The sequence below is a fragment of the Chelonia mydas genome, chromosome 3 (genome assembly GCF_015237465.2).
Source record: "Chelonia mydas isolate rCheMyd1 chromosome 3, rCheMyd1.pri.v2, whole genome shotgun sequence".
NCBI classification, from domain to species: domain Eukaryota; kingdom Metazoa; phylum Chordata; order Testudines; family Cheloniidae; genus Chelonia; species Chelonia mydas.
In genome coordinates, this window is record NC_057851.1 from 14,547,640 (window position 1) to 14,559,809 (window position 12,170).

At 44.3% G+C, this 12,170-nt stretch overlaps 1 protein-coding gene and 1 long non-coding RNA gene across 2 annotated transcripts in view; both read right to left on the minus strand.

The window, feature by feature from the left end:
* LOC102943860 (24-hydroxycholesterol 7-alpha-hydroxylase) overlaps positions 1–6,129 on the minus strand; it is a 61,704-nt gene extending 55,575 nt beyond the window's left edge. Inside the window, exon 1 of the mRNA XM_007061705.3 lies at positions 5,751–6,129. Within this exon, the coding sequence (XP_007061767.1) occupies positions 5,751–5,933 (183 nt within the window). The 5' untranslated portion in view covers positions 5,934–6,129. The remainder of the gene's footprint in view (positions 1–5,750) is intronic.
* On the minus strand, positions 1,579–2,799 carry LOC122464906. The gene is made up of 3 exons (XR_006289332.1): positions 2,662–2,799; positions 1,759–1,765; positions 1,579–1,616 (listed from the first exon to the last, which is right to left on the minus strand). It is a non-coding gene; the product is annotated as an uncharacterized LOC122464906 (long non-coding RNA).
* Positions 6,130–12,170: the final 6,041 nt, after the last annotated feature.

The window sequence follows — 12,170 nt, forward strand, 5'->3', positions numbered from 1 at the left end:
GCCAGTTATCTCGTCATAGAAGGCAATTAGATTAGTCAGGCATGACTTGCCCTTGGTGAATCCATGCTGACTGTTCCTGGTCACTTTCCTCTCCTCTAAGTGCTTCGGAATTGATTCCTTGAGGACCTGCTCCATGATTTTTCCAGGGACTGAGGTGAGGCTGACTGGCCTGTAGTTCCCAGGATCCTCCTTCTTCCCTTTTTTAAAGATGGGCACTACATTAGCCTTTTTCCAGTCGTCCGGGACCTCCCCCGATCGCCATGAGTTTTCAAAGATAATGGCCAATGGCTCTGCAATCACATCTGCCAACTCCTTTAGCACTCTCAGATGCAGCACATTTGGCTCCATGGACTTGTGCTTGTCCAGCTTTTATAAATAGTCCCGAACCACTTCTTTCTCCACAGAGGGCTGGTCACCTCCTCCCCATGCTGTGCTGCCCAGTGCAGCAGTCTGGGAGCAGACCTTGTTCATGAAGACAGAGGCAAAAAAAGCATTGAGTACCTTAGCTTTTTCCACATCCTCTGTCACTAGGTTGCCTCCCTCCTTCAGTAAGGGGCCCACACTTTCTTTGACTTTCTTCTTGTTGCTAACATACCCGAAGAAACCCTTCTTGTTACTCTTAACATCTCTTCCTAGCTGCAACTCCAAGTGTGATTTGGCCTTCCTGATTTCACTCCTGCATGCCCGAGCAATATTTTTATACTCTTCCCTGGTCATTTGTCCAATCTTCCACTTCTTGTAAGCTTCTTTTTTGTGTTTAAGATCAGCAAGGATTTCACTGTTAAGTCAAGCTGGTCGCCTGCCATATTTACTATTCTTTCTACACATCAGGATGGTTTGTCCCTGTAACCTCAATAAGGATTCTTTAAAATACAGCCAGCTCTCCTGGACTCCTTTCCCCCTCATGTTATTCTCCCAGGGGATCGTGCCCATCAGTTCCCTGAGGTTGTCAAAATCTTCCTTTTTGTCCTATGACTACACGGTATTAATTGGCTGCTTCACCCTTGAATGGTTTCTTAGATTAGACCATGTGCTAACTACTTGTGCTAAACTATCTGTTTGATCTTGTATTTAGCTGTGATGCTCTTAGTACCTTCCCCTGAAAGGGAGAGGATGTTGGCCGAGGGGGTTCTCTGCGACTGTGGGGCCTATTTCTGTTCCTCTCTCTGCTCAGGTATCCGGACAGAATTCCTCTGGGCCACGTCCGCTGTCTCCCTTGACAGCTTCGAGGAGCAGTGGGCGCTGTCTGGGGTTCTCTGCATGGTGTCTCTTTCAGATTCCCTATTTTTGACTCTTTGATCCTCACACCTGTCCTTGTTTTTTCTTCTGTTGTCCCCTGTATCTATTTGAGTCCCAGACTAAGTGGCACCTCTCCTGAGGCTGGGGGAGGGGCCTTTAGCCATGGGGGGGTTTGTACCCGCCCACATCCCGGAACCCAACAGGCCCGGAAGAATAGCTCTGTGTAGTTTGAAAGCTTAAGTCTCTCACCAACAGAAGTTGGTCCAATAGAAGATATTACCTCACGCACCTTGCTTACAGACAGCCCCCAATCTGAAGCAAATACTCACCAGCAACTATACACCACACAACAAAAACACTAACCCAGGAACCAAACCCTGCTACTGTTGGATCATATTAAAGAAGTTCTGTATTAAAATCACAAATGAGTTTGATTCCCCATAGTTTAAATTCCAGGGTATTACTAATTAAGAGGTCTCTTGGTTTTTGGTACTGTTTCTCTCCCTCTGTGTGTGAAACTTGCAAGCTGCTAATTGTGTTAGTACATTCTAAGACAGAGTCTGTTCTCAAAGCAATTCACAGAGACTCAAAGCAATACTCTAACAACAGAAACAGCACCCAGAGACTCCCCGCCCTTTTGTTATATTAACAATTGTGATTAAAATAGAGATAGAGGATGTATGTGGATGGATGCTTGGTGTGGATAATAACTGAATGATCAGGGAGGTGCCAGCCTAAGAATCCAGTGTCCATCGGCTGAAGAAGGCGTCAAGTGGAAATAACCAGAGGACCCCCGGAGGGCAGACTGGAATCCACCCAACAGCCTCAAGAATGGGAGAACCAAAGAACAAGATAACATCTAGCAGCACGGAGCTGTCAGGAATGTGCCATCTGCTGATTGATTCAGCAACAGCATGATGAAGCAATTCCCACAGACTGGCCTAGGAAGAAATTCCTATAAAAATAGACTCTAAAAAGTGAGAACTTTGGGGTCTGATTCTGCAAACCAACTTCCAGGAGCATCAGATGAGCATCTGACAAGGCCCTGCTCCCTCCTCATGTCCAGGCCACCTGGCCAGTGGCTTGGCATGAGCAACTCTAAGGCTGGTAACTATGATAACAACTTTGCAGAACCTGTGTGTGTGTGTGTGTGTGTGTGTATGAATGAATGTGTGAATAAATATGAGATTGAATGGAATGTTATAGCTATAACTAACTGCTTACTATGATAACAACCTTGCAGAACCTGTGTGTGTGTGTGTGTATGAATGAATGTGTGAATAAAGATGAGATTGAATGGAATGTTACAGCTGTAACTAACTGCTTACTATGATTCTTTCTGTATTCACAATAAATGTGGTGTTTTGCCTTTTTCCCTTTAATAAGATCCTGCTGGTTTTTATTTTATTGGTACAACACTACAAAGCCCGGTGCCAACTCTATCCACATATCTATTCAAGGGACTCCATCATAGGATCTAACCACATCAGCCACACCATCAAGGGCTTGTTCACCTGCATATCTACCAATGTGCTATATGCCATGTGCCAGCAATGCCCCTTTGCCATGTACATTGGCCAAACCGAACAGTCTCTACACAAAAGAATAAATGGACACAAATCTGACATCAGGAATCATAACATTAAAAAACCAGTAGGAGAACACTTCAATCTCTCTGGTCACTCAATAACAGACCTAAAAGTGGCAATTCTTCAACAAAAAAACTTCAAAAACAGACTCCAGCGTGAAGCTGCAGAACTGGAATTAATTTGCAAACTGGATACCATCACATTAGGCCTGAATAGAGACTGGGAGTAGTTGGGTCATTACAAAATCTAAACTTAATTTCCCCCTACTGTTACTCACACCTTCTTGTCAACTGTCTGTAATGGACCACTCTCATTACCACTTCAAAAGTTATTTTTCCTCCCTTGGTATCCTGCTGTTAATTGATTTATCTTGTTAGACTGACCTCACAGGTGGTAAAGCAACCCCCATCCTTTCATGTATTTATATGTGCTCCTGTATTTTCACTCCATGCATCTGATGAAATGGGTTCTAGCCCACGAAAGCTTATGCCCAAATAAATTTGTTAGTCTCTAAGGTGCCACAGGGACTCCTTGTTATTTTTTATAGAAACTGTACAGTCTTTAAACCAGTGTGCACCTAATAATGCATCTAAAGGTTCTGACCTAGGCCGCTCTAAATGGCCTGGAACCTGCCTACCAGAGACTGTATGTCTCCCCATGCCATACTGCCACAGCTATGATTGGCAGATACACTTGCTATCATTATAAAAGAGTCAGGGGTAGTGGCAGGGGCACTTCCTGTGAGGGCTCCAGGACTCTGGAATTTACTCTCTCTCCCTTGATTTGAAATAGCCTGATTAAGCTGGTGATCTTCCAGGCATGCTGCAATAGACATCTGTTTGATAGGGTTTTTGGAGAGGGCTGAGGGATGCTTCCCAGAATGATGAAGACATAGGCGCCCACTTCCTCTCCATGTGGGGAGTGGGGGGGGGGAAGGTGCTTGACAGCCCCGCTCCGCCCCAGGCCTGCCCCAACTCCACGCCTTCCTCCAAGCCCCAACCCTGCCCAGCCTCTTCCTGCCCCCTCACGGAGCCCACCCCTCCCCCTCCCTCCCAGCGCTTCCTGCACATCACAGAACAGCTGTTCAGCGGTGTGCAGGAAGCACTGAGAGGGAGGGTGAGGAGTTGATCAGTGAGGCTGCTGGCAGGCAGGAAGCAGGGGGGCCGGGGGCGGGGGAAGCTTAGCTGCCTGTGGTTGCTAAGCACCCACTAATTTTTTTTCCATAGGTACTCCAGCCCTGGAGCATCCATGCAGTCAGCGCCTATGGATGAAGGGATCAAAACAAGTCTCTAAGTGTCTGACTGGCAGAATACTTGTTTGAATGCTGCTGGGGTTATGCGATACTATTTCGAAGGCAGTTTGAGCTATGTGTAGGCATCTTCTTCATTTTTTAAATCTAAATAAAGTTTGCATCATAGCTTTGAATTTCAATAAAAGGGAAAAACTTGAACTAAATTTTCATGACTTTTATTCCAGAATTTTTTTTACCAGTATCCCTTTAGCTAGCTGGGCAGAAATGCACAATGAATTGTGTCTATGGCCCTGATCCTGCAAAGCCTTATGCATGTGCTTAACTTTAATGTAGTCCCAATGAGCCTGATTCTCCTTTACCTGAAGGATGCTTTATCCCATGCTGACAGTGTAAAGGAGCCTTAAACCAAGTATAAATGTAATTTATTCCCATGTTAAACCCCTTTTACAATGCCAGGGTGGTGTAAAATGGCCTTGGTGTAAATAAGTATAAAGCCCGTGAGTCTAATAGGACAACTCCTGCTCAATGTTAAAGACATTTTCTAATGCAACTTCTTGGTCTGAATTGCCTTTGTTCATTTCAAACAACTTGTTTTTCAACCAAAATCACTAATCCTCAATGAGATCTAATCCACGCCCAGTCTCTAGCTTCAACCTTAAGTATCTAAACGGATATTGCTCCAACTTCCTGCAAAAGAAATCACATGCAGCAAGAAATAAACTGTGGGAAAATTTCAGTCCTCAAAGTGAATGTTTTGGAAATAACTCTTTTGCAAAATGAATCATTCTGGATGGCAGCAGGCACCTGTTCTAACATTGCCCTTTGATTTACATTAGATGTAATAATAAGAGATCTGAGGGAGAGATTTACAATTATGTAACACTAAGGTTGATATATTATGCACTCAAAAGCCAGGGAATTTTTCTGCAGCTCAGCTAGGTTGTATGAATTTGTTGTGTGATCCATCCTGAACTAACACTGTTGCCAGTTTTATTTTATTGCAAGTCTTGCGATATTTGGTGTCTTTCTTAAAGCTCCAGCTCCTGGAGTCATGAGATTATGTTTTAATCTCAGGTTTCATGGGCTGGGCTGGGGAGGGGGAACACAAACCCCACCAAGTTTCTAGAACTCGTTGCAGAGAACAGTTTGAAAACATGACCCTGAAGACTCAAAAAGGAGGCAAATAAAAAATCTCCCCCTTTTTTTTTTAATTTCATGATCAGGGGGGCAGCCCATGGTTTGTGAACACATGCAGCTGGCACTACTGACTGTGTATTAGGTGATACCTCATACAATCAGCTCATACAAACTTTTACAGTCCCAATGCACTTCGCAACGTGTTTCCCCTCATGTGGAACCCAGGTCAGTACCCAGCTGAGAAAGAAAAGCTGCATGCATTGTGTGTCCCGATCAGGTGCTCAGGTACTATTGTGCGAAAACAGTGATTGCAATATCAAGTCCAAGGTATCTAGGGTAACCTGCCAATCAGTTGACACACATATCACCTATTTCAGCCGGAGGCTTCTGTGTTACAATAAAAATGATAGAAATCTTCTTAATGTTGTAAGGGATTCCTTTAATGCAGAAAGGTTCCTCATCTGTCTCCCTATACTGCCCCAGGCACCCCCTCCCCCAACACACAGATGCATGCACCCTATTATAATTCTTACCTTGACTCTGGCTTGTTCTATAAACTCCAGGGGAGCTTTCCCAAACTGAAATGCAGCTCCCAACCAAGGGATCCAGCCACTAATGCAAGGTGGGGAATTTGGGTTTCTTGGCTGAAACAAAGCAAACTTGACCATAAGAAGTCCCAGAACCAATACCAACAGAACAGCCATCGTTATGTCCATTTTCCTGCACACTGACTGGGGAGCTGCTCCTCCCGCTGCTTTGAACTGGCTGCTGCCGTTCCCAGCTTGAAAGATTGCCCAGGCTCAGTCCAGGACAGATGATAAGGCCTATTTTTCCTGTCAATGCCACTGGCTGATCACTGCCATGGAGACAAGATTCCAAGGCAAGAAACACAGCCGGGTTGTTCTGCCCACTCTGGAAAGGAGGGGAGGGAGGGTTGCTTTCTAATCAGGGGTCAGAGGAGATTCACAACAGTTTAAATCGGCTCAGGCTGCACATGTTTGTTATCTGTCTTCAAAGCAGAGGGTTAGAAACTTATTTCAACAGCTGTGAGCTACTCAGTCACAAATATATATATAACAAACTGGGTGTGTATGTGTATAACAAGTGGCTGAGGAACTACATTTCCCAGAAGCCTCATCCGCAGTACTTCAGTGATGCTACTGCATAGAGTTAGCCTTGAGAGCAGCTTTCAGTAAGATTTGTAGTTGCTGTTGCGCCTATTGGAGCTTTAGGAAAATAACCTCAGGGAACCAGACCCTGAGACCACGAACGCCCATGAACTAATGGCACAGAGGTTGAGAGGGAGTTGTTGGTTTATTATTTTTCTATTTAAACTAAATGATGTTAAAAGAATGTTAAGACTGACTGCAAAGCGAAGTGCTCAGAAGTGAGGTTAAGGCAGCCTGTTCAGCTTTATCTCTGCTGCTCCATTGGGCAAAGGCATGCCAAGACCATTTTTAGTTACACAATCATAGATTTTTTTACAGGAATAAAAGTTCCTGTTAGTTCCACAGCATTCCTGCCTCATTCAGTGTGTAAGTTGGATCTTGTGCCGTGAATGGGATACCTGGAGCTCTAGCATTTAAGCTGTCTGTACAGCTGGGTGAAATTTTTCAACTAAACCTTTTTACACTGAAAAATGCAGATTTGATGACACTGAAATGATTTGCAAATTCATGTCAAAGTTGATTGAAATGTTTTAAGTGGGGGAAAAAAAACTTAAAAAAAACCTCTGAAAAAATGTAAATATTTTGCTGCACAGGCAACCTTAATTCCAGCATTTCCTATATTACAAGTGCTTGACTTTGCAACCTAATAATGTTCCTTTAACATATAGTTTAATTATATTAAACTTGCGCCATAGCTAAGGTTGCAATAAAATTACTGTTTGAAGCCCAATTTTCATTTATTTTGATTGTTTTTGATGAATGAGTTGGACCCCTGCCTCATTCACTGCACCTGCTGCCCACTAAGCAGACCCTTGATGTACAAAGGGTCACTGGAGTCAATGGATACTGCACCTGCCAAGTGACAGTGGTATTGTACTTTATTTCCTGATTCCTCTCACCTGACCTGGGTCAGGGTTACATCCCTATGACACTCTGTATCTCGGGGGAACACTCTGCACCCCCATGTGCATCCTTATAATATGATTGTGTGGTATCCAATGCAAAGTTTGTCATGTCAGGTGTCTTCGGAAGGCTCATGGTTCACTGAGCATTGTTGTTATAGTAATGTTATAGGTTGTAATTTCATGTATAGAGTTATGAGGCTGAAAACGTGTCCTCATGGCTTAATTCAAGCTCAGGCAAAAACTCTCCAGGAACAGAGGGGCAGTTCACACCTCATCAGGGCATGTATGGGACAAACCCAGCCCAGCCTCACAAGAACAAATGACACTGGCCTAGACAGCAACAAAGGATCTGTTGGACTCTCGAGTGAGTCACTCCCCTTCCCTTGGTCAGTCAGGGACTATGATGAGGTAAAGCCAAGGGGGAAGAAAGAACATGATAAAAAGGAGAGACATTTGCCATGCTCTTCCTCTCTCTCTTCCACGTCCATCTACAGACATCATCACCAAGCGACTGAAGTGCTGATCAAAGGGGAGAGCCTGGCTGAAGGGCAAACAGCCAGCCTGTGGGGAGAAGCATCTAAGTTTGTAAAGGCACTGAAAGTGTTAGGATCAGCTTAGAATGCGTTTTGCTTTTATTTCATTTGACCAAATCCAACTTGTTGTGCTTTGACTTATAATCACTTAAAATCTATCTTTTGTAGTTAATAAATGTGTTTGTTTATTTTACCTGAAGCAGTGCATTTGGTTTGAAGCTTGTCAACTCCCCTTGGGATAACAAGCATATCAATTTCTTTATTAAATTGACAAACTCATATAACCTTGCAGCATCCAGCAGGCATAATTGGACACCACAAGACGGAGGTTCCTAAGTTTGTGTCTGGGACCGGAGATATTGGCTAGTGTCATTTGGTTGCACGATCCAAGCATCTTGCATGCCAGAGGCTGTGTGTGAACAGCCCAGGAGTCAGAGTTCTCACAGCACAGCAGGGTAAGCCTGGCTCCCAGAGTCAAGGATTGGAGTGACCTAGCAGATCACCAGTGCAGATAACACCAGGGGAACGTTGCAATCCCTTCCCCAGGGGAAGGTGTCACAGTATCCAATGGTTACTATTTGACCTACCGCATTCACTGCCGAATCCAAAATTGTAGAGAGAGCTCTCAACTACGCTAAGACAACATAAATTTAGAATAAGTCCAATGACTTCAGGGAATTTACTCCATATTTGTAACCTGATAATAGCCTCGCACTCATAAGTTACAACATGTATTTTGTCATGCTGTGCTTAGGAATAGTGAAGCTGTGTCTCTCAGGGCTTGTCTACACTTACTGGGGCATCATCGAGCGGCGATCGATGCATTGGTGGTAGAAGACCCGCTAAATTGGCCGCAGATCGCTCTCCCGTAGACTCCTGTACTCCACCGGATCGAGAAGAGTAGGGAGAGTCGACAGGAGACTATCTCCCATCGAGATTGTGTAGTGTGGACCCCATGGTAAGTAGATCTAAGCTAAGTTGATTTCATGTAACTCAAATTCCGTAGCTTAGATCAAATTTCCCCTGTAGTGTAGACAAGGCCTCAGTATTACTCTTTCTAAATATTTTACTGAATTCTGCTTGATGAAATGATAGTAAAGACATGGGGGCTGTGGTGTTCTCATGGGCTATTTTTTCTGCTTATGCTTTCTCCTCTCCCCAAACACTCAAAAGTTAGGAAGTGCCAGAACTAAAGTTTTCTGTGCAAGCTTATTTCAGCCCCCTTGTGCATATGCATAATAATACAACCCTTAATTCCATGTTCACATACATTTCTTTCCATTGGACCCCTGCCTCATTCAGTGCACAGGATGGATGGTACTCACTTAAGGATGGTTTCATGGAAAGGTATTTGAACCTGCTGTGAACATTTAACCCACACACCTCCTGGGTGTGGTGCTCGGTCCCCTCTAGTGGCACCGAGACCACTTAGAGATTAATGAGTCTGCTACAGCCTTAGCTAAGGGCCACGTGGCTTTTAGCTCATGCAGTAGAGGCTCATGCATTTAGCTCCAGATGTCCTAGGTTCAACCCTGCCCACCAACGACGGTTGTTACAAACACCAAATTATTAATTTCTTGAGGGGCTTTTCTATTGCACTTATCATGATCCTATCTGGTTAATAAGTATTTGTGATGCAGTGTCCACCCCACACAGGACTGGAAGGGGTTAAGATGGCCAGATAGGCCTATTAACTTTACAGGCTGCACCTGGAAGGAGAGTCAGAGAGCAGGGTATTGATTGCAAGCACGTTCAGCTGTGCAGGAACAGGTGGGGCCTATCAAGACAGGAAGCTGCCACAGATGGGCTGCTGCTGGGAAAGGGCAGTCACTCCCTGCCCTGAGAAGAGGGAGGGATTCTGGGTGGCTACTGAGATCCGTAGGCTGCAGGCTGTCCCTGGGAGAAGGATTTGGAGTTGGTATGCCCAGAGCCAGGCGTGGTAGGAAGCAGTCCAGGGAAGGAGTAGTGAGGGCTAGGCAAGAAAGCCTAGAACTACTGGGTTGAGGGTCCCTGGACTGGAACCTGGAGTAGAGAGTGGGCCTGGGTTCCCCTACCTGTCACTGGGGAAATGGCACTAGTGGGGCAGTGAATGGGTCACAGTGGGAGAGACAGAGAATCTGAAGGACTGTACCTTGGAAGGGGGGAAACATGCTGAGTGACCTAGCCAGAGAGCTAAATCATTTAGAGGATCCTGCAGTTTCTGGGATGAGAGAGGAGCTGCAGACCTGAGAGAGAGAAGGTCTGATGGCGTGTGACCATGGGAAGGGGTGTCAGCCTCAAGAGCTAATCCCCAGAGTGACCAGGAGGAGGTACCAGACAAGCGGTGAGTACTGTGCCCCATGACTGTGTCACAAACCATTTTTGCACTATTCTCTGCTGCATACAGTCTCTATCTATAAAAAGAAAAGGAGTACTTGTGGCACCTTAGAGACTAACCAATTTATTTATAATTTATTTATTAATAAATTGGTTAGTCTCTAAGGTGCCACAAGTACTCCTTTTCTTTTTGAAAATACAGACTAACACGGCTGTTACTCTGAAACCAGTCTCTATCTATGTGCATTACAGAGACAGGATCTGCACATTCCCAAAGGGACCTAGCATTAGAGGCAGGCTTGTGATATGGTTCCTGTTGGTAGAAGCCAGGGAGTCACAATACTCTGCTCTCTGATCCATCCTCGCCCACTCTCCTTTGTCTACCAGTTACACACAGGGCCCTGCTGGATGTGCCCTGATTGTCTTAACACAGACATCAGACACCCATAAGAACATAAGAATGGCCATACTGGGTCAGACCAAAGATCCATCCAGCCCAGTATCCTGTCTACCGACAGTGGCCAATGCCAGCTGCCCCAGAGGGAGTGAACCTAACAGGTAATGATCAAGTGATCTCTCTCCTGCCATCCATCTCCACCCTCTGACAAACAGAGGCTAGGGACACCATTCCTTACCCATTCTGGCTAATAGCTATTAATGGACTTAACCTCCATGAATTTATCCAGTTCTCTTTTAAACCCTGTTATAGTCCTAGCCTTCACAACCTCCTCAGGCAAGGAGTTCCACGGGTGGACTGTGCGCTGAGTGAAGAAGAACTTCCTTTTATTTGTTTTAAACCTGCTACCCATTAATTTCATTTGGTGGCCCCTAGTTCTTATATTATGGGAACAAGGAAATAACTTTTCCTTATTCACTTTCTCCACACCACTCATGATTTTATAGACCTCTATCATATCCCCCCTTAGTCTCCTCTTTTCCAAGCTGAAAAGTCCTAGCGTCTTTAATTTCTCCTCATATGGGACCCATTCCAAACCCCGAATCATTTTAGTTGCCCTTTTTGAACCTTTTCTAATGCCGGTATATCTTTTTTTGAGATGAGGGGACCACATCGGTACGCAGTATTCAATGGATTTATATAAGGGCAATAAGATATTCTCCGTCTTATTCTCTATCCTTTTTTTTAATGATTCCTAACGTCCCGTTTGCTTTTTTGACTGCTGCTGCACACTGTGTGGATGTCTTCAGAGAGCTATCCACGATGACTCCAAGATCTTTCTCCCGATTGGTTGTAGCTAAATTAGCCCCAATCATATTGTATTCATAGTTGGGGTTATTTTTTCCAATGTGCATTACTTTACATTTATCCACATTAAATTTCATTTGCCATTTTGTTGCCCAATCACTTAGTTTTGCGAGATCTTTTTGAAGTTCTTCACAGTCTGCTTTGGTCTTAACTATCTTGAGCAGTTTAGTATCATCTGCAAACTTTGCCACCTCACTGTTTATCCCTTTCTCCAGATCATTTATGAATAGGTTGAATAGGATTGGTCCTAGGACTGACCCTTCGGGAACACCACTAGTTACCCCTCTCCATTCTGAAAATTTACCATTTATTCCTACCCTTTGTTCCCTGTCTTTAACCAGTTCTCAATCCATGAAAGGATCTTCCCTCTTATCCCATGACAACTTAATTTACATAAGAACCTTTGGTGAGGGACCTTGTCAAAGGCTTTCTGGAAATCTAAGTACACTATATCCACTAGATCCCCCTTGTCCACATGTTTGTTGACCCCCCTCAAAGAACTCTAACAGATTAGTAAGACATGATTTCCCTTTACAGAAACCATGTTGACTTTTGCGCAACAATTTATGTTCTTCTATGTGTCTGACAATTTTATTCTTTACTATTGTTTTAACTAATTTGCCTGGTACTGACGTTAGACTTACTGGTCTGTAATTGCCAGAATCACCTCTAGAGCCCTTCTTAAATATTGGCGTTACATTAGCTATCTCCCAGTCATTGGGTACAGTAGCTGATTTAAAGGACAGGTTACAAATCATAGTTAATA